Source organism: Somniosus microcephalus, chromosome 1 (assembly GCF_052327205.1).
Source record: "Somniosus microcephalus isolate GS21.2 chromosome 1, FLI_Smic_1.0, whole genome shotgun sequence".
Taxonomy (NCBI): domain Eukaryota; kingdom Metazoa; phylum Chordata; class Chondrichthyes; order Squaliformes; family Somniosidae; genus Somniosus; species Somniosus microcephalus.
Genome location: NC_140987.1, coordinates 362,371,412 through 362,399,306, shown reverse-complemented (window position 1 = coordinate 362,399,306; position 27,895 = coordinate 362,371,412). Strand labels below are relative to the sequence as shown.

General features: G+C 44.7%; 1 protein-coding gene across 1 annotated transcript in view; it reads right to left on the bottom strand.

The window, feature by feature from the left end:
- Positions 1-27,895, bottom strand: part of pcdh19 (protocadherin 19) — a 135,154-nt gene that overhangs the window by 25,101 nt on the left and 82,158 nt on the right. The window contains exons 2-3 of the mRNA XM_085995974.1: positions 13,555-13,613; positions 7,545-7,717 (exon numbers count right to left, since the gene is read on the bottom strand). Coding sequence (XP_085852100.1) covers positions 7,545-7,717; positions 13,555-13,613 — 232 coding nt within the window. The remainder of the gene's footprint in view (positions 1-7,544; positions 7,718-13,554; positions 13,614-27,895) is intronic.

The window sequence follows — 27,895 nt, the reverse complement described above, 5'->3', positions numbered from 1 at the left end:
CCTCTGGCCTGCTCTTGTAGCCACAATATTTATATGGCTGGTCCAGTTCAGTTTCTGATCAATGGTAACCCCCAGGATGTTGATAGTGGGGGATTCAGCGATGGTAATGCCATTGAATGTCAAGGGGAGATGGTTAGAGTCTCGCTTGTTGGAGATGGTCATTGCCTGGCACTTGTGTGGTGCGAATGTTACTTGCCACTTGTCAGCCCAAGTCTGAATGTTGTCCAGGTCTTGCTGCATATGGACACGGACTGCGTCAGTATCTGACAAGTCTCGAATGGTGCTGAACAGTGTGCAATCATCAGCAAACATCCCCACTTCTGACCTTATGATGGAGGGAAGGTCATTGATGAAACAGCTGAAGATGGTTGGGCCTAGGACACTGCCCTGAGGAACTCCTGCAGTGATGTCATGTGATTGAGATGAATGACCTCCAACAACCACAGCCAACTTCCTTTGTGCTAGGTATGATTCCAACCAATGAAGAGTTTTCCCCTTGATTCCCATTGACTTCAGTTTTGCTAGGGCTCCTTGGTGCCACACTCGATCAAATGCTGCCTTGATGTCAAGGGCAGTCACTCTCACCTCACCTCTTGAGTTCAGCTCTTTTGTCCATGTTTGGACCAAGGCTGTAATGAGGTCAGGAGCTGAGTGGCCCTGGCGGAACCCAAACTGGGCGTCAGTTAGTAGGTTATTGCTGAGTAAGTGCCGCTTGATATCACTGTCGACGACACCTTCCATCACTTTGCTGATGATTGAGAGTAGACTGATGGGACGGTAATTGGCCGGGTCGGATTTGTCCTGCTTTTTGTAGACAGGACATACTTGGGCAATTTTTCACATTGCCGGGTAGATGCCAGTGTTGTAGCTGTACTGGAACAGCTTGGCTAGGGGCGCAGCTAGTTCTGGAGCACAAGTCTTCAGTACTATTGCCGGAATGTTGTCAGGGCCCATAGCCTTTGCAGTATCCAGTGGGTGGGTTTGGTAGGGACCCAGGAGGTGGGTGTAAAGCCACTTACCTTCTGGATCCAGCAGTCCCCGCCTCACTTTAACTGCCGGGTTTCACAAATTGTGTGAAACCTGTCCACATGCAGTTAAAAACAAAATGGAGGTTACAAAAGAGGCTTCCAGCCTCATTATAATATTTAGAAATTGACGTTCCGCCCTCTGGGAGCGGGTTGGTCGCCCGCCCCCATCCTGCCCCCGTTAAAACCGAAAGTGGGTGGGTTGGAGGCGGGATCATGTCAGGTATCCCATTTTTAACCATTTAACTACTGCCCACGCTCCAAACCCACCCTTTTTTTTAGGTTAAAACTCCCCCCAAGGTAAAAGCAGAATATCATTTCAAAGTAAGACTAAAGATAGGGTGACCACATTTTCTAAACCGAATTTGGGGACACACAGGGTGGGAGCAGAGCAAAATAGCCAGGATGGAAAATGTAAGTTCCCCTGGTGACTGTGACCGGGCCCTCCCCCACGGCCTCCCCCTCACCCGCTCTGGTTGCCATGCTCCCAGGCACTTCCGGCGCCGACAATCTAGCAGCACAAGCCCGGACGGAAACTCAGAAACAACAAGCGGCACATGCGCAGAAAGACCGCCCGGTCGCGCATGCGCAGTGAGTCACTCTGACCGTTGTACAAGTTGTTGTTTAATTTAGCCTTAGAGCCACAAACTGACAGCTCAGGGGGGGAGGGTACACTCACTGCCCAGGGGGACACTTCGGGGATGAGTTTTGTGAACCGGGGACTCGTACAGGGGCATTGTTTCCCCGGAGACACAGTACCTCATCCGTGGACTGTCCCTGGAAAACGGGGATGTACAGTCACCCTAACTAAAGAGCAAGACCAAAGGACATAAATGGAAATTAGTCAAAAGTAGATTTAAGAACAAATATCAGGAAGAACTTCTTTATACAGTAAAAAGTGCTTGGAACAATCTATCAGGTGTGCAAAATGCAGTTGGATGCTAAGATGGGGTAGTTAGCGGTAATAAAGAGATAAGCTTTAAAAGGCCAAATGGCCTTTCCCGTTCCTGATTTTAAACTTTCAAACAATGGCTCCCAACTGAAAACATTAGGGTAGGTCAAAATTTTGGTGGCCAGCCATAGGCCAAACCACGTTTTAACAGCAAACCAGAACAGAAAGTTTTACTTGGGCTTATACAGCTTTACTCAGAAACTGAAACACATCCATGGCTTTCTTGTATGAGTTCAATGTCAACAATTTGACGCGGGATTAGGTTCGAGAGTCAAAGGGGTCATTTTTAACTGGTCCCTCTGTGTGGCAGCGGGCTGGCCTGTCCGTTTTGCACCCTGTGCGATTTTCCTTTCCATTCACTTCAATTGGGTGGGATGTAAAACGGGCAGCTCACCCACTGCGGGAACAGTTAACACCAACCCCATTGTCATAAAAATGGGGGGTTGGGAGCAACTAACACCTTTAGCTGCATTAGTGGCCAAAACGACGACCAAGTTGAGGCCTATTCGCTATATAATTTAACTGCATCTGAATGACGATACCCATGCAGCTGCTGCCACAAGTCTATCTGAAACCCTCAGTTTTTCCATGCACGCTAATGACCTGCTCTCACCTCTCTCAGCAGGTGCGAAATTGTTTGTCGCCTATATTGACGATGAGCTTCATTGCCTGTCTCTGCAATAGAACTCATGGGCTTAGAAGTGCAATAATCCGAGTGATAAAACTACCAGGACAATAACAGCGTCCTTATACAGAAAGTAAAATCTTTTTTATTTTTTGAAGTGAGCAACGTGCTCCAAAATACTACACGTTAGATTAATGTCAGACATCGGGCACATTTAGGCTGATGCAGTCGCTGCATGCCTCTTTGAGAGTCATTACTCGTAGTCTTCAGTGGCACGCTGACAGGTAAAACACTGCCACAGGCTGTACATAGTTTCCCATTAGTTATGACTGGTAATGTGTAGAAACTGGGCAACCTCAAAAAGCATTTGTTTGTTTTTTTTTGTCCAACACACAGCTGTATGTCCTTCCACATTAGTACAGTGCTAATCAGGATTGAGCAAAGCAACCTTGGTGCAGATATTTGATTCAATCTGAACTCATCCCAAGGCCACTGAGCCTGAAGCCAGACCTGAACCACAAAATCACTATCTGAATCAATAGTACAAGGGGAAGCCTGGCTCAGTTCCAAGTTGTTCTGTTGTTTCCGAGAACTCTGCTTTCCTCCAACTCTAACCTTTTGTGCATCCCTGACTCCCTTCGCCTCACGACTGGCGTCTGTGCCTTCAACTGTCTAGGCCCTAAGCTCTGGAATTCCCTCCCTAAATCTCTCTGCCTCGCTCCTCTTTTAAGACGCTCCTTAAAACCTACCTGTCCTAATGTCTCCTTCTTTGGCTCGATGTCAATTTTTTTTTTCCTGATTACACTTGGGATGTTTTACTACATTAAGGGCCCCATATAAATGCAAGTTGCCGCTGCTGCTGTTGGTTAGCTTTGGGGCCTTTGTAAAATGGAATATTCCCACAGGTTATAGAAAATTCAAGCCAGAAATAATTGCAGTTTGCTTGGTATTCACATGGACTGGCCCAACTGATATACCACAATTTTAGATGAGCTTCAATTTCTGACCCAGACTTTATCTCCTCTCTGTTTTTGTGAAGTGTGTATCATGGCCGCGACAGCACTTGTAATGTTGGCCACAACCCACTCCTGGTTTTGTCAGCTGGGGTTGCCGCGCCAAATTCACTGGTGGAGATATTTATCATTTTTTGTCAGTAGCTGCGACATTTTTCGATTTCTCATAACTGTGATGTTTTCCAGTGAGTATTTTTGTCGCTGCTGAGGAGAATGAGCTGAACCTGCCACGGGGATTTCATTTTGTCGGCACGGTGCTAAACCTCTGCAAACGTGAATTTTATTTCAGATTCCATTTCTGAAGGTAGTGTTGGTGTTTGCTGCTAGCTGAAAGATTGCTCAGAAAGCAGCTGTAGATCAGCTGAAGGTGATGATACACCTCATGAGCAACTTCTTTCAGATGTTGGCTATATAATGGCTCCATTACCAGTTGCATCTTTCATAAATGCTCCTCAATGACTCAGTCGGTAAGTGCACTGCCTTGTCTGGATATAAGCCAACGACACCGGGACGGCCCAGTCCTGATCGACCCGTTGATGGTGAGTTTGCTGCTCTCAGTTGAGATGATAACTGGTCTTGATACCCCTGAGCTGCTCTTATTGTGCCTTGAGATGGAGAAGCAAGAAATTGTTTTAATTGCAATCTCTTGGTTTGGAAATGTCACAATGGACATCCAGTATGTCGATTTGCAGGAATTTCAATGGAACCATTCACTGATGTTCCGACACCCAACATATACTAAATGGCTCTTTGCCGCAGGTTGGAACTTAGAATTGGCAATCTTCAAAGGGAGAGAAATACCACTAAACTTATTTTTAAAAATATTATCTAGATTGAGAGAAGTATCTAGTAATGAAAGCATTCTGCAAAAGTTACTTTTCTTGTTTTAATTTGACCACAAATTGAATTAAGTATGAAAATATATAGACACCATTTTTTTTTGTAAATGGAGCTGGTGTCCTTCCTGGCTGAATACTGGGAATTTGTGGTGTACTCGAGAACTTGATCTGCAAGAAGCGTTACTGATGTCAGACGTGGCAGCTTTCAGTTACAGCCAAATCTACAGGGAACCACAGCTCAAACTGGGGACCAGTAACAGAATCAGGCCATCAACCACAGCACAGAAGGAGGTCATTCGGCCCAACATGCCTGTGCTGGCTCTTTGAAAGAGCTGTCCAATTATTTCCACTCCCCTGCTCTTTCCCCATAGCCCTGCAAATATATATCCAATTCAATTTTGAAAGTTACTACTGAATCTGTTTCCACCACCCTTTGAGGCAGTGCATTTCAGATCATAACAACTTGCTGCATAAATAGAATTCTCCTTATCTCTCCTTTGGTTCATTTGCCAATTATCTTAAATCTGTATCCTCTGGTTACCAACCAATCAATGTTCCCTCTTATTTTTTTTTGGGTGCGTGGCCCCTTTAAGGGGCTGCGCAGCCCATTCACAGTTTTGCGCAGGCGTAAAACTTTACATTGAAAAAGTCGCTCCCGGGCTGTGCAGGACCTTATAGGGAACGTTGCAACCAACCCATCAGTGGAAACAGTTTCTCCTTAGTTAGTTTATCAAAACCCCACCTCATTTTGAACACCTCTATTAAATTTCCCCCCCACCTTCTCTGCTCTAAGGAGAACAATCCCAGCTTCTTGTGTCTCCACATAACTGAAGTCCCTCATCCCTGGTATCATTCTAGTAAATCTCCTCCGCACCCTCTCCAAGACCTTGACATCCTTGCTAAAGTGTCAGACATATACATGTCCAAATTGATACATTTATATCTGGCCTGCCACAAGTGAGCTTCAATTTTACAGGACTCAGATTGATATTCTTATTGATAAATGGAAAGAGAACAGTTCTACACAATTTAATAAAGTTGCAAAGTCTTTTCAGTTTCTATAAGCAAATTTACAACAGCCACGGGCAAGTCAAATATTACACTGACCCTATCAATGGGGTTTAGGGTCTCATCCTTTCCCGCATGTTGGTGCAGAAATGACAAAATCAGCTTAGTTCTTCTCTCTTTCATTGAGATAGCGAGGATCATTGCCTTTTTCATTTAACTGTACTTATGCAGCCTTCACTCCCATGTATCAGGTGATATTGTATCACAAACAACCCAGGGGCAAGAATTTGCACTGTCTGCTCAATGCTGGGATTTAACACAAAATGAAGAATCACAATCAGCTCACTTCTTTCCTCCCTGGTAACATCCAGCTCAATTTTCTGCAATGCACTTGTACATCTCTGTCTCATAAAAGAAGACAGCTTATGAATTACCAGCTTATATTAACAAAACTATTGTACAGGAAACTTTTTTATCCGGCACCGATGGGACCAGCGTGGTGCCGGTTGATCAAAAAGTCCGGATTACAGAGAGGTATACTTACCAAGATACGAGAGCCCCGTACACGGCCACAGGTGCAGGAGCCCCGGTTACACAGCACTTATGCAGGAGTCCCGGCTACACGGCCACAGATCCAGGAGTCCCTGTTGCACAGCCACAGGTGCAGGAACCCCGGTTACATGGCCACAGATCCAGGAGCCCCGGTTACACTGCCACTAATATATAGTAAAACTTACCTGAATCTACTCCTGAATTTTGCCGGTTAAGAGAGATTTCCTGTACTTTTACAGCACCTCCCTTCTCTGTGATTTCCACCACCAAGGACAAGAGCAGCAAGGTCTTGGGAACACCATCACCTCCATGTTCCCCCTTCAAGTCACATACTATCTTGACTTGGACATACAGGAAACTTTGATTTATCCGGAGGTTAACTGTCCGGAATGCTCGATCCACCGGCAAAATTCAGGAGTCGGTTCAGTAAGTTTTTTTTCTTTTCATTGCTTTTGTTTCACTAGTCAGGCTCTGCAAGGTCTAGCTAAAGCTGTTGCTTAGCTACAGAGACGCTTGCAAGCTACGGCCGACTGTTTAGAAGCTGTTGCTAAACAACAGGGTTTGTTGCTAGATACGGAGCTCAAAAGCTCCCGTATGTTTTAAAATTAGCGCTGGTTTGTCCGGCAGTTTTGATGGGACGGCAACAGCTCGGTCCCGTCAGTGCTGGATATCAAAGTTTCCTGTATATCGCTATTCCCTTTTTGCTGGGCCAATATCCTGGATCTCGCTTCCCAACACCATTGTGGAAACACCATCTCCACAAGCACTGCGGCAGTGCAAGGAGAAGGCCCATTACCACCTTCTCACTGGCAATGAGGAATAGGCAATAAATATGGCCTTGCCGGTGTCACCCACATCGCAGGAACAAATTAAAAAAGAACTAAAGTGACGGTTTCCAGGAAAAAAATGTCTGGCAAACACAACCCCATTGTTCCAATGGTGCAAATAGTGTTAAAATGGTCATGAAGTACTGTGACAAAATGAAACGTGTATCCTGTGACAAACTATTTGATCGGGGAGAGGGCAAAGGCAAACATCTTCTCATGAAGACGGTGCCCATTAAACAAACACATGAGAGAAATCCTATATGATTTGAAAATCACCATTTAAAAAAAATCCAAATGGATTCGTAATCTGTTTTACAAGTTTTAATGTACAAACATATTTTAAAAGAATGGTTTATTTGAATTTGATGAAGAACTTGATGCGCTTTCCACAAATGACCCCAGTAAAGTGCACTTGCAGTCTAAATGCAAAGTTACTTAATTTGAATCATCCGTTAATTCAAATTAAAATAGTAGAAAGAACGCCACCTGTGATTGTATTATTCTAATGCATAATTACGTTTTTTTCTCGAGCAAGAAACGACTCTGAATTAACTGGAGTAAACTAGTGAATATGAGCCCACATCATGATTGGTATCTGTGCCCATTTCTCAAAGTTATCGAAATGGAAGAATACAAAGGATAAATCCATTGCACCCACTAATTATTTACTGAGACCTCGGCAGCATTACTTTAATCATCTTACCTTGTTCAGGTACCTGAGAGCCGGTGGAATTGAGAGTTGTATTCAACACTTCATTGATAGCTGTGTCACAGTACAAGCCCCGGTGTGCATCATGCTCGCTGTCAGTTTGGTCACTTTCTTCATGTCCGCTGTCCTTGAGACTGTTTCTTTCCAGGTCCTTGAATGTGGAACTACTGGAGTGCGAAGCAATACTGATTTATTGTCATGCCTAGCAGTATCAGATAATGCTCTCCTTATGGAAAAGAAATGTATTGCAATACATATTGGCTCACACTGAAGTCCATCAAAAATATATTGCCAGATATTACATTCTGTGTCAAAATATATCAAAGTCAAGAGGCCATATTTCTCCCCCCCTCCCACCCGCCCTATAAAGGGTTGCTGTTGCTAAGTAAGGCAAAGCAAATTTAGTTATATGTTTCCATTCCATCTCTTTCTTGCTCTGGCAAATGATTTGTGTTAAAACTGCCCTATCTCTATTCCTAAGGCCTTCTTGTCAATTTCAGCTCAATTCTGTGTTCTCAGAATTGGCCAACAGGTGACCTCTTGTGTGAGCTGATTTGAAAGGAAATCCACCGTCGCTGGATTGCTGCTGAAGGATATAGATTACGTTTAAACGGAAAAGTGACTGGCAATTTTTTTTAAAGAATCAAATGGAGATAAATTTAGTTTCTTTTCAGGTTAGTTCGTTTATAAAAGACACGTGAAAAGGGATACACTGTACTTCCAGATTGGACAGCAATGCAAGGGCACATCCTTGTGCTTCTTTTTTAGCAGCAGAACTATATTCTATTGCTTAAAATAAAAATATTACTTTTACACAGGGTTTATATTAAGGGACTGATCCTGAAAATAAGTGGGTCCAGGGAGGGCAGGAGAGTAAGACACCTGAGGATGTACACAGGTCATTACCGCCTCCCCCAACAATGATATCTTTCTCCATCTGCTGGTCATTACAACTTGTACTGCATTTTTTACACCTGAAATGGTTTTCTATGCCTTGTAATGTACTGCTATGCTCCTCCACCCTTTTCTCACTGGGATTTGTCAAAGTCTCAATGGGAGTGTGACTACAAAGTACGGTGAAATTTGAACTTTGAGAGTAGGGGTGGAACTGTCAACCTTGGTGGGGGTGTAAAATGGGCAGTAGTGGATCAGCAGCTCGTTATACACCATGGCCGATTTTCCTTTCCATTGACTTCTATCGACAGGAGAATCAGGCGGGGTGTGTAATGGGTAGCCGGTCCACTACGGCCCATTCTACATCAAAAGTTCCGCCCTATGTGAATGCTCGAGTCTATGAATTCGCTGCCGGACTAATGCCTCCTGTTACAACATGCTCAACGTGGAGTCAGTCCCGCATGTTTGCACTCTTAACGGGCGGGTCACAGCTTAGCACGCTGATGGAGGTTGGCAGCCAATGACAACAGCAAAAGGGCAGCACCTGGAGGTCAGTCTCCTGAGATGTGGATGAAAAATATAGGGAGAAACTCGCCAGCGAGGAAGTGAAACTAGTATTTTCGGGTGGGCTGCCCATTATACACCCTGCCTGACTGGAAAGGAAAGTTGGGTGGGGTGTGTAATGGGCGGCCGATCCGATAGTGCTAATTTCACACCCCCGCTCCAAAGTTGAAAGATACGCCGATGGTGAGGTACAAGTGCCTAAGACGCATTCAGTTCGATGCTCGATGAAACATGACGGTAATGTGGTGGCCCACACCAGGAGCACTGAGAATGGGGGAAACACTCTTAATGCAGTTAGTGGTGAAGTCAGCAGCTCAAAAATTGAATTCTATTTCCTAGCTGTTGTAATTTAGGACATTGAGCTGAGATCGGTTGCTGTAGAAATGGGATCCTTCATGATCTGTGTGTGTGTGTGTGTAAATGACCAAGTGCAGCACAGAGTCAGAGAGATAGCCCGAGGTTTTCCTAGTCCTACCTACCAACCCATTTTATACAAAAAAAAATTACAGCTGCCTGAGAAAGCAGAAGGTTAATTATATTTGACAAAAGAGATTCAGAAAGCATCCCAGTTGACTAGCAATGACATCTTGCTCTCGGAGTGCTCAGGGAGGATTCTGGCATTGAAATAAATAATATGACTCATTACAGCTTTTGATTTTAGTTCATTCAGGGAACATTCTGAATTCAGTAAGGTTCTGTGGCATTGTACGTTTCTGCTGCTTTACAGTGCGCGACATAAAAAATTTACACATTCTGCAGAGAAACGATGGGAGAGTTTAAGCTGTAATTGACATCCCTTCGTTCAAAAGTTCCCCCAAATATATTCAATGAAAAAACAACTACAGCAACATAATGTTAGAAGACAGTAAATTTGCTCCCTCTTTGAAGAAAATAAAGCATTTCGTATTTCCCTGACTGGGCATAGAAATTATTGTAATTATTATCTTGTTTTTATGCATTATCTAATATAAAAATCACTGGGATCATGAGAGCGGGGTTGGGGTTGGGTTGGGAAGAAGCATTTCATGCTCTTTTGATGGCTCAATGATAAATGTAGCCCCTAATGTGGTACTGAGCCATACACACCATTACATCCCGGCTTTAACTCCAGCTCTGCTCTCAGTTGTCCGATCTCAGTTGAGTCAGGAAATGGGGGTCTAGAATTGGCCTCAGTGACCATGGTCTAGGGAGGAGAAAGCTCATTCGGGGTTCTCATTTTCCGATTGCTATCCAGTGACGTCAGATAGGTGTGAATGTGGACAACAGGTGAGAATAAAGTTGTGTTTGGTCATGAGGCTACATGGTTGAACAGCTCACTCTCCAGACTTGCTTAATAGGAATGAAGAGATACCAAATATCTATCACTTCGAATGGAGCAGGAATCACTGCAACAAAGAGCTGAAAGTAAGAGGAGACAATTGGAGATGGGGAGAAACACAGTTCAAAAAGCTGGTAAAACTCTCTAGAATTGTTGAATATGAATTGCGCTTATTGGGTAATTACATGATACGGAGCCAGCACATGAATTTATATCTTTTAATGAAACTACTGTAGAAGTGATTTCCCAAGAGGGGAGTGGAGGTGAGCAGTACAGGTTATTTCTAATGCCACGCTGTTTAAGATAACAATGGGATAGTCCTACTCTAAAACTTGCAGCTCTGTGGAGTGCAGCCAACCTCTCCCTCTCTCTGCAGACTATTTGCATTTATTATTTATTCGTTTTTCTCGGTACAGTACATAAACACGAGGAAAGAGTGAAAAGATAACATCTACAAGTGGTTTACCCTCTATTTAAAACAAATATTTATTACAACTGAAGAGGATTATTATGGTCCAGCACTCTGGACAGAGGATGGTGGTATGTTTTCATTATCTGGAACTATGAAACCAATTTAAAACTGCGAAGCCCTACAATTTATCTTGGACAAATGTTTTTTAGTGGAAGGATAGGAACTGACCTCTGGGTCTTCAGAACTGATCAGGCTTGCTTATAGTCCACACACAGAAACACAAGTCTCCTTCCCATGTCCTCACCACCAATGCACATTGCTTTCACCTGAACATGTACTAAAGACATGTCAGTTGTTAGTGTTGGAATGAAACGTGCTCCAGGCCGTGATGCAGTGCGTTGGCGTCTGCGTTGTCTCATGATGCAAAGATTGTGGGTTCAGGCTTGCAACTCTTCTTTCAGTTAGCTGCAGACCTTATCAGTGTCATCAGGTGGAAATGTGGAGCCGAGTCTTGGCGCTATCCCACAGGGCAGAAGTGTCACCCCTGCTCTGATGCAGCTAATCGTGAGTTGTTACAAAGCAGCACTGGGCGAGGCCTGATCAAATGCTGCTGCCTACCCTGTCATGGCCTAAGGGAACCCAGGATAGGGAGGGGGGAAAACTTTTTTTTTTGAAATTGACTCTTTGGACCTGAAATTGCAGCCGAATGCCTCTGATCCGCAAGAAATGAATGCACCTACCTGGTGCCTCCGTATCTTCGGACTCTTGCAGTCCTGGGCCTGCAGGCGTACACATGCGTAAAGGCCCACGTATCCCAGGGGCGCATGTGGTTCGCAAGCATCCCATGGCTCACGTGGGCCGGCCCAACTAATCACAAAGGGGGATTCCCGATATGCTTATGGGGGTTCCATTTACGTACGGAATCCCCATAAGCATATTAGGAATGACATAAAAAACACACTTTCACACAACCTAAATAAAAATAAATCACCATATGTTTAAAATGAATAAAAATACAATTTAATTAAACGTTTAAAACAAAAAAATTATTTTTTGAAAAATAAATGTGAACATTTTTAAAGGGGCCAAAAAGAACCTAAACTAATTTTTAAAATTTTTGAATGTTTAAATCATTAAAAAAAATGTTTTAAAATATAAACCCTTAATCTGGTAAAAGAAAGCCCTATGCCTGCTTTTACCAGGCGTAAGAGTTTCGTGGGCATTCACTGGGCAGTAGTTGGGCCCGACTCTCTGCCAGCGAATGTCCATTTCCTGCACATTCGTACGATCTGTCAAGCGGAAACTCTTGACAGATCGCAAGTTTCGGGTTTTCGTGCATGCGTAGCACACGTGGAAACCTGGAACTTGCGGGGCACTTACGACCGCATGCTCACTTAGGCCCCGTAAAATCCGGGCCTTTGTTTTATTAAAAAAAGGGTTTTTTAGTGGCAATTGAAAGCTGCTAAGCCCTACAATGTTTCCTTCACAAATGCTTTAAAGTCAGAGAATAAGATCTGCAGATGTGTAACAAGTCAATTCCTGTCATGTCTGCTTAGATCTGATAAAGAATTCTGTGGAGTTGGCACACAGGAGTGTAATCTTCCCCTTCCCCCCAACTCTGACCTATTTTCAGGTTAGAGATTAAACTGTTGCAAATGCGCTTGGGTCAAAGCAGGGCATGGGTCAAGGCGGGGTGTGGGTCAAGGCGGGGCGTGGGTCAAGGCGGGGCGTGGGTCAAGGCGGGGCGTAGCGTGGGTCAAGGCGGGGCGTGGGTCAAGGCGGGGTGTGGGTCAAGGCGGGGCGTAGCGTGGGTCAAGGCGGGGCGTGGGTCAAGGCGGGGCGTTGGTCAAGGCGGGGCGTAGCGTGGGTCAAGGCGGGGCGTGGGTCAAGGCGGGGTGTGGGTCAAGGCGGGGCGTAGCGTGGGTCAAGGCGGGGCGTGGGTCAAGGCGGGGTGTGGGTCAAGGCGGGGCCTCTTGGTGAAGGGGCAGCGATTCCCCTCCCCACGAGGAGGAAGAGAGAAGCTAAGCAGCCGGGAATGCTCTCTTACAACTTTGAGCAACCAGCTGCATAGCAACAGAGGTTTGGTCGAGCTGGCCCGTTCTGTCCGTGAACAATATCAGCGAGGGATGTGGTGCGTAGCAGGAAATTCAGCCAACCCGGGTGCAGAAAATAGCTTTAGAAGACATTTATTTTTAAAAATATGAAAAAATCTTAAGCCGACCTATTTCCAATTCAAGTCTGCATGACTCTGTACTTGGAAGCTGTTATTCTGTCTGGCACCATCTGATTTAATTCCCCAAGTAACCCACTTGCAATTTTCCATTCTGCTCTCACCAGACCTTCTCCCATTAAGCTTCGCTCGAGGTTGGCGGGGAGTTCTCTAATTGCTTCCTTTCAGCGCACCTTGCCTCACTGTGCTTGTTGTTGCTGTCCCCAAAATCCCTTTCCTTACACGTTGCTTCACGCCCAGGTGTTACCGTGATCCGACGGGCTGGAGCGGCTCTGAGACTCTTTCTCAGTAAAAACTTTTCTCTTTTTTTCTGCTAAAAGATGCTTCTGGATGGTTAGAACTGTGAACAAAATTCAACACTGAGGTGATTTCTTTCGCACAAAACGAGAGTGTTGCTGGGAACAATTGACCAGTGTTTTGAGGTAGCTTTAAATGAGAGCAGGATGCAATCAAATTATGCAAAGTCAGGATTATAGCGAAGATCTCCTAACAATAATGAGAGGGACACCAAAAACAATTGGCAGATGGCTTCATTATGTGAACACACTCTCACTGTTAAATACTGTATAAGGGAAGCGTGACTTACCTTTTAATAAGGTGCTGTCTGCTGTTTACGTAGCTTGACTCGATGGAGTAATTTTCCGACTAAAGATAAAAAATAGAGATTTGCGTGAAAATGAGTATCACAGCATTGTGGACTCGCATGCTTAGTAATCAGCAGTACAATTTGGGTCCTCTTTAGCATCCAAAAGAATTTTCTTTGCTTTAGGAGGCTCCACAGATAAAAGCCATCTAGAGCATTCTTCAATCGATTGCCAGTGAGATATCATTCTTCCAGATAAGTTCATTGAGATCTGCAGTCTTGTCATTCATTTCCACTGGTCGGGAAGCAAGTTTGTAATGGAGCACAGTCTTCGGTGGTTGTGACTGGAGTTCTTTACAAAGTCGCTTGTTGTGACAACAAAACAACTTCAATACACATCAAACACGCACAAGTGAAATGAAGGAAAATCACTTATGAAACAGAGTTTTATAAATAGAGAATAAAAACTGGGTTCTGGTGAAAGGTCCTGGACCTGAAACATTAACCCTACCTTCCTCAGTCCACAGATGCTGCCTGACCTGCTGAGTGTTTCCAGCATTTTCCTTTTTTATTTCAGATTTCCAGCATCTGCAGTATTTTATTTTTTGTTTTATAAATATATAAGGGCCCATAATTTCCGATAGGAGGCTTCCTGTGTGCATGGGCCTCCTATCGGGAAAAAAATCTACGCCCTTACCTGAGGGCTCCCGAGGTCCGGCCATTTCCACTCCTGGGCCTCTCCTGGTCCACGCACACAGAGGCCCAGGTATCCTGGGGCGCAGGCGGTTCGCAAGCGTCCCTGGGATCACGTGGGCCATGGGGAACCAATGGGCGATGGAAATCCCCCTTCATACTTTTGACAGGTAGACCTGTCAAAAGTATGAATTGCTATCACTGAAAAAAGACATCAAAACATTAAATACATTTTTAAAAAACCATCACGTTTTTAAAATGAGTTAAAATTACATTAAATTCAATATTTTAAACCAAAATTTAATTTTTTGAAAAAAATAATTAAAGATTTTTACGGGGCTAAAAATAAACTTGCCTTTTTAAAAAGTATTTTTACATTATAAATTATTGAAAAAAGTTTTTTTTTAATACTCTTACGCTTGGTAAAAGCAGGCATTACGCAGGCTTTTACCAAGCATAAGATTTTTAAGTGATTTCAGTGGGTGGAGGTTGTGCAGAAAACGGAACTCTCCACCCGCAGATACCTTGCTCCCAGGCAGACGGAGGATTCTTGACAGATCGGAAGTGCCGGTTTTCAGCACATGTGCTTTGCATGCCTGATACCGGCACTTGCGTGGTCCCTACGGGTGTGTACACAGCTCATACACACCCGTAGGGATCAGAAAATACGGGCCAAGATGTTCATCTTTTTCCTTTTTGAGAAATTAGTATGCATTTTACAGACAAATTCTGGAAACAATTTTAATGTAAATAAGGTCTTAGAGGTGGGAAAGGGGGAAAAAAATCCCCTCCTGGTTCAGTGGATAATGTGTCACATAGTCACGAAGACCAGGAAGTCCCAAGTTTGATCCCTGGCCTGCTGAGTTAATGACCTCAGCCGGAGCTGCAGCAGGATCTTACTTCTGGCTTCGCTGTCCCCTAGATTATGGAGGAATGAAGAAATATCAGCCAGGGTTCACGCTCCTGATCATGCCCATTGACCAGCTGGAAAGTTAGTTTGTGTGGAAGTAAGGTGAAGGCAGCATCCAACATGGCTCTGATACCCCAGCCCAACATGCATGGTTCAAATTCTAATACGAAGGTTGAGGCACTTGGGGGCTAATGGCATCTGTGGAACTCTATCCCAGCAAACCTCATCATATTCAACAGGGAAGTGGAAAGCAGTAGAAGAAAAATAGACTAAATGTTCTTTCATGCTCATTGTGTGCCACTTTACTTCACCCGACAGTGATTCCCATAATCTTTCGATCCATGGCACTCTTCAACAAGAATTCTACCACTGCGGCAAATAATTTAATTACCCTTTGTGTGTCTCCAGAGACCTGGCTTTCTCTCCCCTCAACCTCTTCCTCGCAAATTCCCCCCACTATGCCAGTTTTTCTCATTCAACCTGCCATTTTTCTTTGTTCATTACTACCTCTGTCTAGTTTAGAGCCATTCTTGTTTCCTTTGTTTACTGCTATACACTCCCTTGCCTCCTTTATCTCCTTAAGGATCTTATTATTCATTCTGGTTCAAACAATTAAATAGTCTTCTTTCCTAACCTATAATTATGCTCCCCTTTGCTCTGTATCTCCTAACTTTTCCCTCTCACTCCTTTTTTTTACTGGTTCCTCCTCCCCCAAAGATGGCCATGTCACCTAAGCATCATCTTAGCTCTCCCTGTTTTACAAGGTACATCCTTTAATGATCTGTGTTAATCTTACACATAATGATAATCTCTATTAATGAGGCTGAATGACCAGTTTTGTTTTTTGAAATACTATTTTTTAATAAAAAATATTTTAATTAAGCGCATTACAATTTGGGATAAAGAAATAATGTGGCAGTTTCTACAGTAATATCCAACTGTTCTATAATACGGATAGTAAAACTGCTATGGAGAATAATGGTATTACAAATGTTGCCTTGAGGATTGGGACTGACCAATGTTGGTTAAAATGAGTCGAGGAAAATTATTATGTGCAAAAGGTTATATTCATAACCTGAAGCCAGTATTATACATTTCTCACATGATTCTCTTTTTCTTTAATTATACCACAATGGATTTAGTAACTTGACTGCATTCAAGTGAACTATAACTGTTAGATTACTATCAGCACTACAACACTGAACAGACCTATTTATGTTATGCCGGAGAGCAATAAACAAGTGGCTTGCGAGCTAGTATTATATATATTTACAGCACAGAAACAGGCCATTTGACCCAACAGGTCTATGCTGGTGTTTATGCTCCACACAGCCTCCCCCTACCTTACTTCATCTCACCCTATCAACATATCCTTCTATTCCTTTCTCCCTCATGTACTTATCTAGCTTCCCCTTAAATGCAGCTATACTTTTCGCCTCAACTGCTCCGTGTGGTAGCGAGCTCCACATTCTAACTGCTGTCTGGGTAAAGAAGTTTCTCCTGAATTCCTTATTGGATTGATGGCCGCTAGTTTTGGACTCCCCTACAAGTGGAAACATTGGGGGGGAAATTCGGTATCGACCATTTTGGGGCGCTAAAATCGCCTGGGCGCTAACTTTAGTGACCTCGAAATTGAGTTTTAGTGCCCCACTTCCTTCTGAGGGCGCTAATGTCGAAGAGCAGGGTGGAGACTTCAGCAGCGCTGCCCACTGGGCCATGCAGTGCTGTCGCGTTCAAAGGCTCCGTCCCTCCCTTAAAGGGAAGGGCCATCGCTGCAGACTCTGCAATTTAAAAAGTACCTACCTGGATCACCAAGGCAGCCGCGATCCTGTGTGATCAGCCTGGCAAGCAGAGTGCCGGGCTGATTGATTGCGGGCAGGAACCCGCGGAAAAAACTAGAACAGGAAACGTAAGTTTTTTTCTCACTTACCTCGGCCACCTTGCCTTTAATCATCGCCCCCGAAGCGGCCGGCCGCCCGATGCATGCCTCCTGCAGCTGTCGGTGTTTTTGACCGGCGCTGGGGCTGGGGGAGGAAGTCAATTTCGGGTCCGGGGCAATGCGTACGGTGATGACATCACGATCGGTGAAGGAGATCGGGGCGCAACGCAGTAACGCCGCCGCAGAACTCCCGCCAAATATGGCGGGAGTCGATGTCAACGCCGGGCCCGGTCGCAAAGCCAGTGGGTGCTAACGGGAGGCGCAAAGGCACCCAATTTAACCCCAGTCTTCTCTACATCTAGCCTACTGAACCCCTTCATAATTTTAAAGACTTCCATCAGGTCACCCTCAGCCTTCTCTTTTCCAGAGGAAAGAGCCCCAGCCTATTTAATCTTTCTTGATAGTTACAACCTCTGAGTTCTGGCATCATCCTTGTAAATCTTTTTTGCACTTTCTCCAGTGCCTCTATATACGTTTTGTAATTATGGAGACCAGAACTGTACACAGTATTCCAAGTGTGGTTTCGCCCCGGCCTGTTTAGCAATTGCAACTCCATCCATTTTATGAAAATACACAGCAGAAATTGGAGGGATCGGGAGTGAGTGAGAGGTGTTGGCTTTTCAACTTCAATGCCTCACCGTATTAACTCTCTAAACAATAAATAAGAGCAAAACAGCCGAGACTGCAAAAGGAAATAAAATATGCGCCATCAAAGTCAAACCTACAGAGGCTGCCTTGACATACTGAGAAAATAATGCTTTAACAGTGCTTGTTACAAGTGACCTTTATAAAAATATAATGTCACATTTAGCAAAATACCATCCTCGCAAGGTACAACATGCTACTCTGCTATAGCCAAGGGAGCCCAGCCAGTACAAAATTCACTTCAGCTCTTACCTTCCAATAGTAATTACAGTCGCAAAGCCACACTTGAGATTCACGATGGCTGCCTGCCGTTCCTCTCTTTAAAATCCAGCATTGTGAACTCCAGCACTTAGCCTTTAAAACCATATGTGGTATTATAATTTTTTCAAAAGGCCAGCTTAACAGCACATATTTTAAACGCAATTAGGATTTAAAAAAAAGGTAAGATACAGGAATATTGTGAGCTGCTGCACACAAGGACACACTGGGGTGTTTTTAGGTTGTAAGTGATTTCTGGAATCTACTCTCTTACAGTTTAGAAAGCGTTGACTGCTTAAATAAGACAGCAAGGTCCAGCAGAGTTGTTCCATTACCACCAGACCGTCAGTCTCTAATTGAACACTCAAATGAATTGCTCCAGCAGTTCCTATAACTCATAAATATATAGATTTGCGTGATGCTTGGATCTTTAAAATTAAAATGAAAGATACAAGACAAAAAGAAAATGCTGCAAATGTCCCGCCGTTTGATCAGTATCGTGCAAAGAAGATAGATTAATGTTTTGGGCGTCGCCCGTCATCAATTTTGTGTCTTCTTGGGTTGCCAACCCAGCCCTGAAATTCGGGTCTCCACGGGTGAGTACGCACGGGGTACTCACGCGTGGGCCCGATGGAAGTGCCGGTTTCCTGCTTGCACTGTGCATGCGTGGGAAACCGGCACTTCGGTTCCTCTGAACGAAGGGGTTCAGAGGTCGAATGCGTGCGTGGGGGAGTCTGCGCGTGCGCTTTGAACTTACGTTTTTTTTACAGGTTTCTCCGGGAGGGTAAGTCTTTAGAATTTTAAAAAGCAGGCGTAAGGCCTGCTTTTTACAAGGTAAGTGGTCAATTAATTAAAATTAAAACATTTTTTCCACAAGTTTATTATTTTTAAATACTTTAAAGCAAGGTAAGTTTATTTTTAGCCCCGTTAGAAAATAACATTATTTTTTTCAAAAATTTAAATTATTGTTTAAAATAGTTATTTCATGTAATTTATAGTTTATTTAAAAAATTTGATTTAAAAAAAAATTTATTTGAAGATTTAGTGATGTTTTGTAAGAAGAAGGGGCCCGTAGTATTTCTAAGTTTGACAGCATTTCCTGTCAGACTTATGAATGGAGCATTCCCTGCTCCGATTGGCTGCCCATGGCCCACGTGATCCCAGGGGACGCATCGAACTAACTGCGCCCCTGGGATACGCGAGTGCTGCATGCCGGCAGCTGGACCAGGCCCCAGGTCGGAATTCCACGGGGGCCCACAGCTCAACGGCCGGCGCGCAAGGTAAATGCAGATCGGGGGCTTACACCCGCGGGAAGCCCCCGACCCGAATTTCTGGGCCAATACTCACAACTCATTGTCAGATATCTGTACACTTATGTAAATTAATAAATGCTAATATGTGGATTATATGCAGCAATGCATGATTCCAATTTAAGCAACCTGTAGCCCCAACAAACTTATAACTCTGCTTGGACCACTTTTTGTTAAAAAAAAAGTTGTGAAACTCGGCTTACCGCCCCGCACAGAAAGTGGAGCGCAATGTCGGGCGCTCCACTTCCTGGTGGGGTGGTAACCGAGGCGATGTCAGGGCATGATCAGCAGTGCTCCGCAGAGGCTCCGCGGAGCGCTGCCGTGTTTCAACACCCCTCTCCTTCAGTTAAAGGGGAGGGCCATTTCGCACTCTGCAGGGCCTCCGATGGCCCACACTAGGCCACCCGGGTGGCGTGGTGCCGCAGCCACAGCCGGCACCGAGATGAGGTGCCGGGCTGCGCGATGGTGGCTGGTCCTGGCTCACCATGGAAGGCCGACCTGGAGGTCGGCCAAAAAAAGAAAATGGCACCGCGGGTCGCGGCCACTTCTCCCCTTTAACTACCGCCCCGCGAGTGGAGGTCGGCCCAGCTCGCGACCCACAAGGCTGGCGTTGACATCACCTGCGGCAGATTCGTGGGACACAACCGAATTTCTGCCGTGGGGCAGTAAGGATTTGCGCTGCACGGCGATGACATCATTGCTGGCGGCACAGCGGTCCGGGGCAGTACTAGCGGGGGCGCGGCGCTACCGGGTAGCACCTCAGCAACACCCGCCGAATTTCTTTGGAGACGTTTTTTCGCCCCCCCTGGGCGATAAGCCCTTTATGCCCCGTTAACGCCCCCTGGAGGCACTAACGGCAGGCACAAAGGAGCCGAATTTCTAGCCTATAGTCTCACACAGAGACACACATAGTAGCTTCCATTTGAAAATGGGCACTCCAGTCAAATAGTTGCACAGGGCTGTCTCTAGATAGAATGACACACTCATGCAGTCTGTGCAGATATCATCAGCAATTCCTTTCCATACCCCCACTGGTACATTTAAAATGTCTGGCTGCTACAAGTACTTAACTTGGTAAACATTTCAATGTTACATTAATATGTCATTTATGTCCAGTTTCATTAACGTCTGTTGCTGATGGGATGGTTGGCATGAGACCGGTTTACAGACTGGGTATGGTAGTGCGGTTATTGTTAATACACTAGTAATCCAGAGGCCTAGACTAATAATCCGGAGAATGAGTTTAAATCATGGCAGTTGAAGAATTTAAATTCAGTTTAAAACAAAAAAATCTGGAAATTAAAATCAGTAAGAGTGAAGCTGTCGGATTGTTGTAAACAGCTAACTGGTTCATTAATGTCCTTCAGGAAAAGATGCTTCGCATCTGGCCTATACTTGACTCCAGTGCCACAACAATGGTCATAGGATGTGGTTGACTCTTAAACTGCCCTTTCAACTAGCTTGGCAAGCCACTCAGCCGTATAATGACAGGCAATAAATGCCGGTCTTGCCAGCGGCTTCTACATCCTGAGAATGGAAACAAAAATATTGCCAATGCTCACTATGGCTGCCCATTAGAAAGGGGCAAAGCATCACCAAGGTCAAACATCTTTGGCTGATTTTCACCCCTCTTTCCCCCACCCCTCGGGAACTACTGTTGTGTATGTAATATGTGTGCTACTTTGAACCTATGGACAGGACTGCACTACTTGTAGGGCGTAGTGATACGCAGTACCACTCCTGGCCATAGGGGTATAAATAGTACTGTGGGTACTGATCTCCCCTCAGTTCCCGCCTGTGGGCATGAAGTAAAGAGCTACGTATAGTCCCTACCTCCAACCAGTAAAGACCTGTTTGAGTTAAACGTTTAAGTCTTTGTGTTAATTGTTCAATACAATACACATACTTAACACTGGCGACGAGTCAGGTTCTTACCCTGCGGCAGTTGAAGAGAGGTTTCAAACATCACCACCCCACTAGAAGCGACAGGCTTTAGGACTCTGAAGCCTCCATCAGCGACTGAGCACTGGAGTGCAGCAGCCATCCTGACAGCTTCCAGCGACTGACAGAAGTCTTTCTGCAGTTTCCTTGTTCAACCTAGGTGGTGGGGTAAGCCGTGCAGCGTTGGCTGCAAAGACAGGGCTGGGGAAGTTGGAGAAGATAAGGGCGATCGCAATCCCTGATAAGAGCCGCGGTGAAACGCGCGAGCGGGTAAGCCAGAGCCCGGGAGGGAGCGAGCAAGAGCCGCGCGAGCGGGTGAGCCAGAGGCCGGGAGCCGCTTCAAGTGCGAGGCGCAGCGCGGGCCAGCGATCGGGACCAAAGATAAGGGCCGCACTCGGACTGAAAGGCGCGGCGGCTGCAGAAGCTCAAGGTGCGAGAGCCGTGGTGCACAGCGCGGGCTATCGATCGCGGCGAAGATAAGGGCCGCACTCGGGGGCTGAAGGGAGATGGCGTCGGGGGACGGGTGAAGACCGCCAAGCGCGGGAAAACCGCCATTTTGTGGGCAGAGGACGACGGCAAGAGCGGGAAGCCGCCATCTTTGATAACAAGTAAACAAAATAAAATCTGAGAAATTGCAAATCTACAATGCCTAAACACGGGAATATTAGCACCTTTGATAGTGACCTCGAAGATTGGGCCATATATGTTGAAAGAGTAAAAAATTATTGTAAGGCCAATAAAATTCGTGACCAAGATAAAGCTCTAACATTATTAAATTTAATGGGTGCGAAGACATACGGGCAATTGAAACACCTGTTATCACCAGATGAACCGGCGGATAAGACGTTCGATGAGATTGTTACTGTCCTGAAAGATCATCTAAACCCCACGCCGCTGATGCTAGCGGAACGATTTAAATTTTACGACAGAAGGCAGCTACAGCATGAAAGCAATGCTGAATATTTGCTGGAATTGCGTAAATTAGCGAAATATTGCCAGTTTGGAACGGGACTGACAGATGCACTACGAGACAAATTTGTGTGTGGTTTATTTAAACAGGATACACAAAAGCGACTGCTCAAGGAGAATGAGCTGACGCTTGAGAAGGCGGTCACTATGGCAGCAGCACACGAAGCCGCAGCGAGAGGCACGGCAGTAATGCAGCTACGGTCACCGGAGCTCAGTGCACACAAATTGGGTGTGAGTTCTGGCAAATGTTATCGTTGTGGAAAGACAACGCATGATCAGAACCAGTGTTGGTTTAAAAACCAAGAATGTAGAACTTGTGGTAGGCTTGGACATATAGCTAGAGTATGCAGGTCAGGGAAGAAGACCAGCAACAAGAAGTCACCGCAAGGAAAATACGCAAAGGTACACAAGGTGACCGAACAGGAGTCCGATTCAGACGCTAGCAGTAATGAACTGGCTAGCTTAAGCTGTAATGAACTGGCTAGCTTAAGAGTACTCAACGCTGGTAAGGGTGCAGACCTCCAGACAATTTGGGTCACTCTTCAGATAGAAGGAGTCCAAGTAAAACTGGAATTGGACACTGGATCGGCATTGACGGTCATAAATAAGAAAGATTACGGAAAGTTATTCCAACATATTCCCCTACAGGATACGGGGATTATATTGAAAACATACACGGGGCAAAGAGTTTACCCCATCGGGAAAATAGAGGTTGCAGTGGTCCACAAGGGCGAAGACAGTCAAATAATGGACTTATATGTGATATCTGAAGGAGGTTCTCCACTACTAGGACGGGAGTGGATTAGGAAAATGAATATGGACTGGCATTTCCTACAAACAATAACGAGTGAGAACTCGGTGAAGATAGTCGGCCCAGACTCTGGAACGGATGATGGTAAGCCCAACTCAGGTGCAAAAGACAAAGTTTCAGCACAGAATTCCACTGAGCAACAACAACATAGTTTAACTGTGGATTCTGAGTCTGGCAAGTCTACTGATGTGCCCATTTCTGAGGGACACCGGGCTCGAACTCAACTCCATTTCAAACTACAACAGCAATTAGAACAAATGCTTCGCCGTTTTGAGCAAGAGTTGAATGCAATGAAAGAGTTCTTTGATATAGAGTTGGAGAATCTGGAAAGACAACAGAAACAGCTGATGGAGAAAATGGAGCAGGAGCACACAAAACGTCTGATGTCAGAGGAGTTAACGGTCAGCCAACTCCTGCATATGCTGAAGGACAGGACTCTGAAATGGAAAAAACTTGAACACGAACTTCAATATTCAAACGAAAGGGGTTCGGAGCTCTCAAAGGTTATTGGAAGAGCTGAGGTGGCAACACAGACTGAGATGACTGCAACAGAGCAGCCCTTGGATGCCAAAAGTACGCTGACTCACGTCAACGTAGAACAACAGACCGCTGAAACAGCTGCTCCGGTAGAGGGATTGGATAGTCCGATCAATCAATCTCCAAAAGAAGTTGAAGTAGTAAAATCTCAAATGAGGTCATTAGTAAACGACTTGCTGAAAGCCCAGAAAAAGCTGGATGAAGAGGTACGCATGAAGAAGTCTCTTCAGGAAAGATGTCTGGACTTGGAACAAAAGCTGGCTAACGCCCAGCTGGGTATGGAGGAAATAGAAGACCCTCTCGCTGGCCTAGATCAGGACGACACCGAATATTACTATGTCCTGTCCTGCCCAACTTGTAACTTCGACTCCCACCATACAGAAATCATGGAGGAGCACCGAAAGTCTACGGAACATCGGGAGAAGGTGGCTCTACTACGGAAAAAGGAGGAAGAGAAGGAGGAACTGCGCATGCAGCTGGCAGCTGACAGTGGAGCCCAGAGAGTCTCCAAGAAGCAGAAAAGGAAAAGTCGAAACAGAAGATGACCCATCTGAACCATTATTACCTCTACCAGATCACACACGTGGTCCCTCCGAACGGAGCCAATTCAGTTCGGAAGTTCAAACTGTTAAATCCATGGAAGGACTATTGAATGAGTCACTCCAGCAACGTGAACCGACTACACCACAGAGATTGAATCTGTGAACTGTTTTCCGCAGAGACTGAATCTGTGATCTGTTTTGACATGAAGTTATCTATGTATCTATGTTATTCTGTTATGTAAACCTGAAGTTATATATGTATATATGTTATTACGTTATGTTAAATGGGGAGATGACTGTAAAGCTAGGAAGGGAGGAATGTTGTGTATGTAATATGTGTGCTACTTTGAACCTATGGACAGGACTGCACTACTTGTAGGGCGTAGTGATACGCAGTACCACTCCTGGCCATAGGGGTATAAATAGTACTGTGGGTACTGATCTCCCCTCAGTTCCCGCCTGTGGGCATGAAGTAAAGAGCTACGTATAGTCCCTACCTCCAACCAGTAAAGACCTGTTTGAGTTAAACGTTTAAGTCTTTGTGTTAATTGTTCAATACAATACACATACTTAACAACTACCACCTGCCCCACCCCCCCCCAGACCTCCCCATTCAGAGCAGCTCAGATCAGGAGCTGAGTGGAATGGGAAACCAAAGCTCTGTCACCCTGCTCCATGGCACTACACTCAGCATAGGCTGTGCCATACCCTATGCAATTTAATAATAACGTATCTAAAATAAGAAGTGGCTCCACCAAGGTGATTTATGCTCACAATACAAAGTGTATTGACTGCTGTAATTGCTGGAGTCTCCAGAGCAAGATGTTCAAGCAATTCAGCTCTCAAAACACCATTTTATTTCATGTTTTACATTAATCAATCTGCCATTTCCTGCTGTGCCAGGTCACAGACATCCTCTGACCTGGTGACCATTGAACAGTATTTAAAATACCCCCGGGCACCATATCATGGTTGAGATTGTTCGTAACAAAATGTCTGCCAGGCCTTGTATTTCCCAGGATTCGAGCTGGTAGCGTCTGCATTTGCAAATGATCTGAAATGTTGCTGATGCTACCTGATTAACCTTTAGGGAAATGGAAACCCTGTCAAAAGTTCAAAGCGCATTCATTTTCTGCAAGACCACCCCTGCAAAAATATACAAGAAATTGTTCACGTCAAACCAATATTGTACAATACAGCTAACAGCTTTTGTTTAGTCTTATTGAACACATTGTTAACTGTAAATTGAATGAAGAATTCGGACTCTGTTCCTTCTGTGATCTAAAGATTGTATCGCATGTAATTTTACAAAAAAAAGAATTATGGAGACAAAAATGAATAACAATCAAGGCTATTGATTTACAGTAACTAAATGAGTTTTATTAGATGGGATTCTGGGATTTTTAAGATGTGTTTTGGGCACAGCATTCCCTGATTGCTTCCTTCGTTCCATGAAAACCGCACCAGGTGAACAGGGACAGGAGAATTACTGAACCTGACAGTGTCAGGAAGCTGATTTTACAGAAGGGCAGTCATTAGCCTGACACGCTTCAATCTCATCACCTCAACTGTTTGTTGATTCACTTCCCTCACACTGTTAGATTCAATATCTGATTCCTCCCTGGTCCCAGGTCTCCTGATGATAACAGTGTCCACTTTGAACAAAAACAAGATTAATCAGAATTCTTTATATCTGCTTTTTAAAGGAGGCTCCAAACTGATGCACCACAGTTCTATTTTTCTTTATAAAATAAAAAGTTTTATTTTTGTAATCCTTATTCACCCACAGTTTGCCTCTTAAAAACCCCAGTGTTATTTGCATGTGCTTTACTAAGGAGCCTATTAATTCTGAGACCGTAATAAAAAATACTCTAGTATTGCAAGCAGGGTCTGTCCTATAAGGCCTTCAAATTTGTTCCATAAGATCATATGTATTTTTTTAAATAAGAAATCCTACTGACAGTACTTCAAATAAAATGCTGAGTGGCTCCTGCATTGAGAATCTAACATTTTGACTTAGTCCTCATCCATCAAAGGGATTTAAAAAAAACGATTAATTTAACTGCTGCACAAAAACTACCAAAAATGCTTGCAGTAGGCAGGCTTTTAAATGAAATGCAGAGGCTAGTTCCAGAGAAAGGACCTATGTTTTAGCTTGGCCCTCATTTCCCATAACTCGTCCGTCTTGGGGGACTTGAGAAGCACTTATTCAAACCCCTGCCTATTGATATTTGAGTATGCTGTGCTGTGCGCATTGGCAATGGGGTGGGAACAGTGCATTACTGCGCTATTCTGAAGCACTCGTGTTTCTACCTCTGAGACTCAGGTTTGATTCCAGCCTGGATGAGGCCTGCTTTTCTATGATGGCTGATAAAGGTGTTAAGTGAAATGAGTTTTGGGAGTCTGAATCTAGTTGGAGATGGATTGATTTCCACGGAACATGACTGCACTGAACTGGCTATGATTTAGCGCTAGTTCAGCGGTCCTGGTCTGAACATCTGTGTTACTTGAAATTAACATTAGATTTGCTGTAAGTACTCCAAAATCCAATCCAATAATAGCAACGTAATTATCTGAAGAAGAAGGTTTGCCGAGGCAATTTTATTTACTATTTATTTATAATGACTTCTCGTGTGCTTCTTGATTCCTGCTCTCGACCTGCTTAACATTCCTGTAATGAAATCTGTTTGTCTTGATCCTGTATTCGTTTTGCACTCATGTATATTACCCTCCCCCACTGTGTATAGTTTCACTTCCTCTTTCCCAGACCCCAGCATCTGCAATATTTGACCCCTTGTGACCCCACCTCATTGTTCTTTGATGTAATGTTTCCCTGACTGACCTGTTTGGACACCATTCACACCTTTGACTGCTGTGATTATCTCTCTGCCGAGGTGCGATAAATGGCAGTTGGAAAGGTTACCTGTAAACATCTGACATGATTCTCTGACTATATAAGCTGTGTCTTTATGCATTTCTCCACTTCACCTGAAGAAGGAGCAGCGCTCCGAAAGCTTGTGATTTCAAATAAAGCTGTTGGACTATAACCTGGTGTTGTGTGACTTCTTACATTCCTCTTTCCCGACTAACCTGGGAGGTTCCAGGTCTTGGCTCTTGGCTCCGTCCCTGACTTCTCTTACATAAAGATCCCAGGATCTGTATGACTCATTCCTGTGAACCAGTCGGCGTGTTGAGATGTTAGCTCTGATCTTAGTGATTAAAAGCCAACTTGTTTAAGTCTATAACTTCTAGTTTTGTGGTTATTGAAGGCCCATCAATTCCTTTGCTTCCTGATCTCCATGGCTATTATTTCTGCTTTTCCTCAACCCCTCGTATCCCCTCAGCACTTTTAGTAATACTCAAAATTATTTTTAGAATCCTGTGCCAGAAAAGCTCTTCAAAAAGCAGATCATTAAAAACACATCTGTAAGACAGACCTTCATTTATATAGCACTTTACATCGAATGAAGTACTTTTGAAGTGTAGTCCCTGTTGCAAAGTAGGGAACACGGCAGCCAATTTGCGCACAGCAAGCTCCCAGAAACAGCATAATGATAATGAGGAAAAATTGGGTTGCTTTGCGCCTCCCATAGCGAGGGGGTGCTAACGGGGTGCAAAGCACCTAGCGCCCGGGCACGGCGTCGCTAACGCCTCCCACGAAATTCAGCGGGAGGTTAGCGGCGACGGTAGCCGGTAGCGACCCGCGGTGTTGCGCCTCTGCCGATGACATCATCGCCGTGTGCAGCACCCCACTCGCAAACTTCACTCATGCCCCCTGACCTACCACCA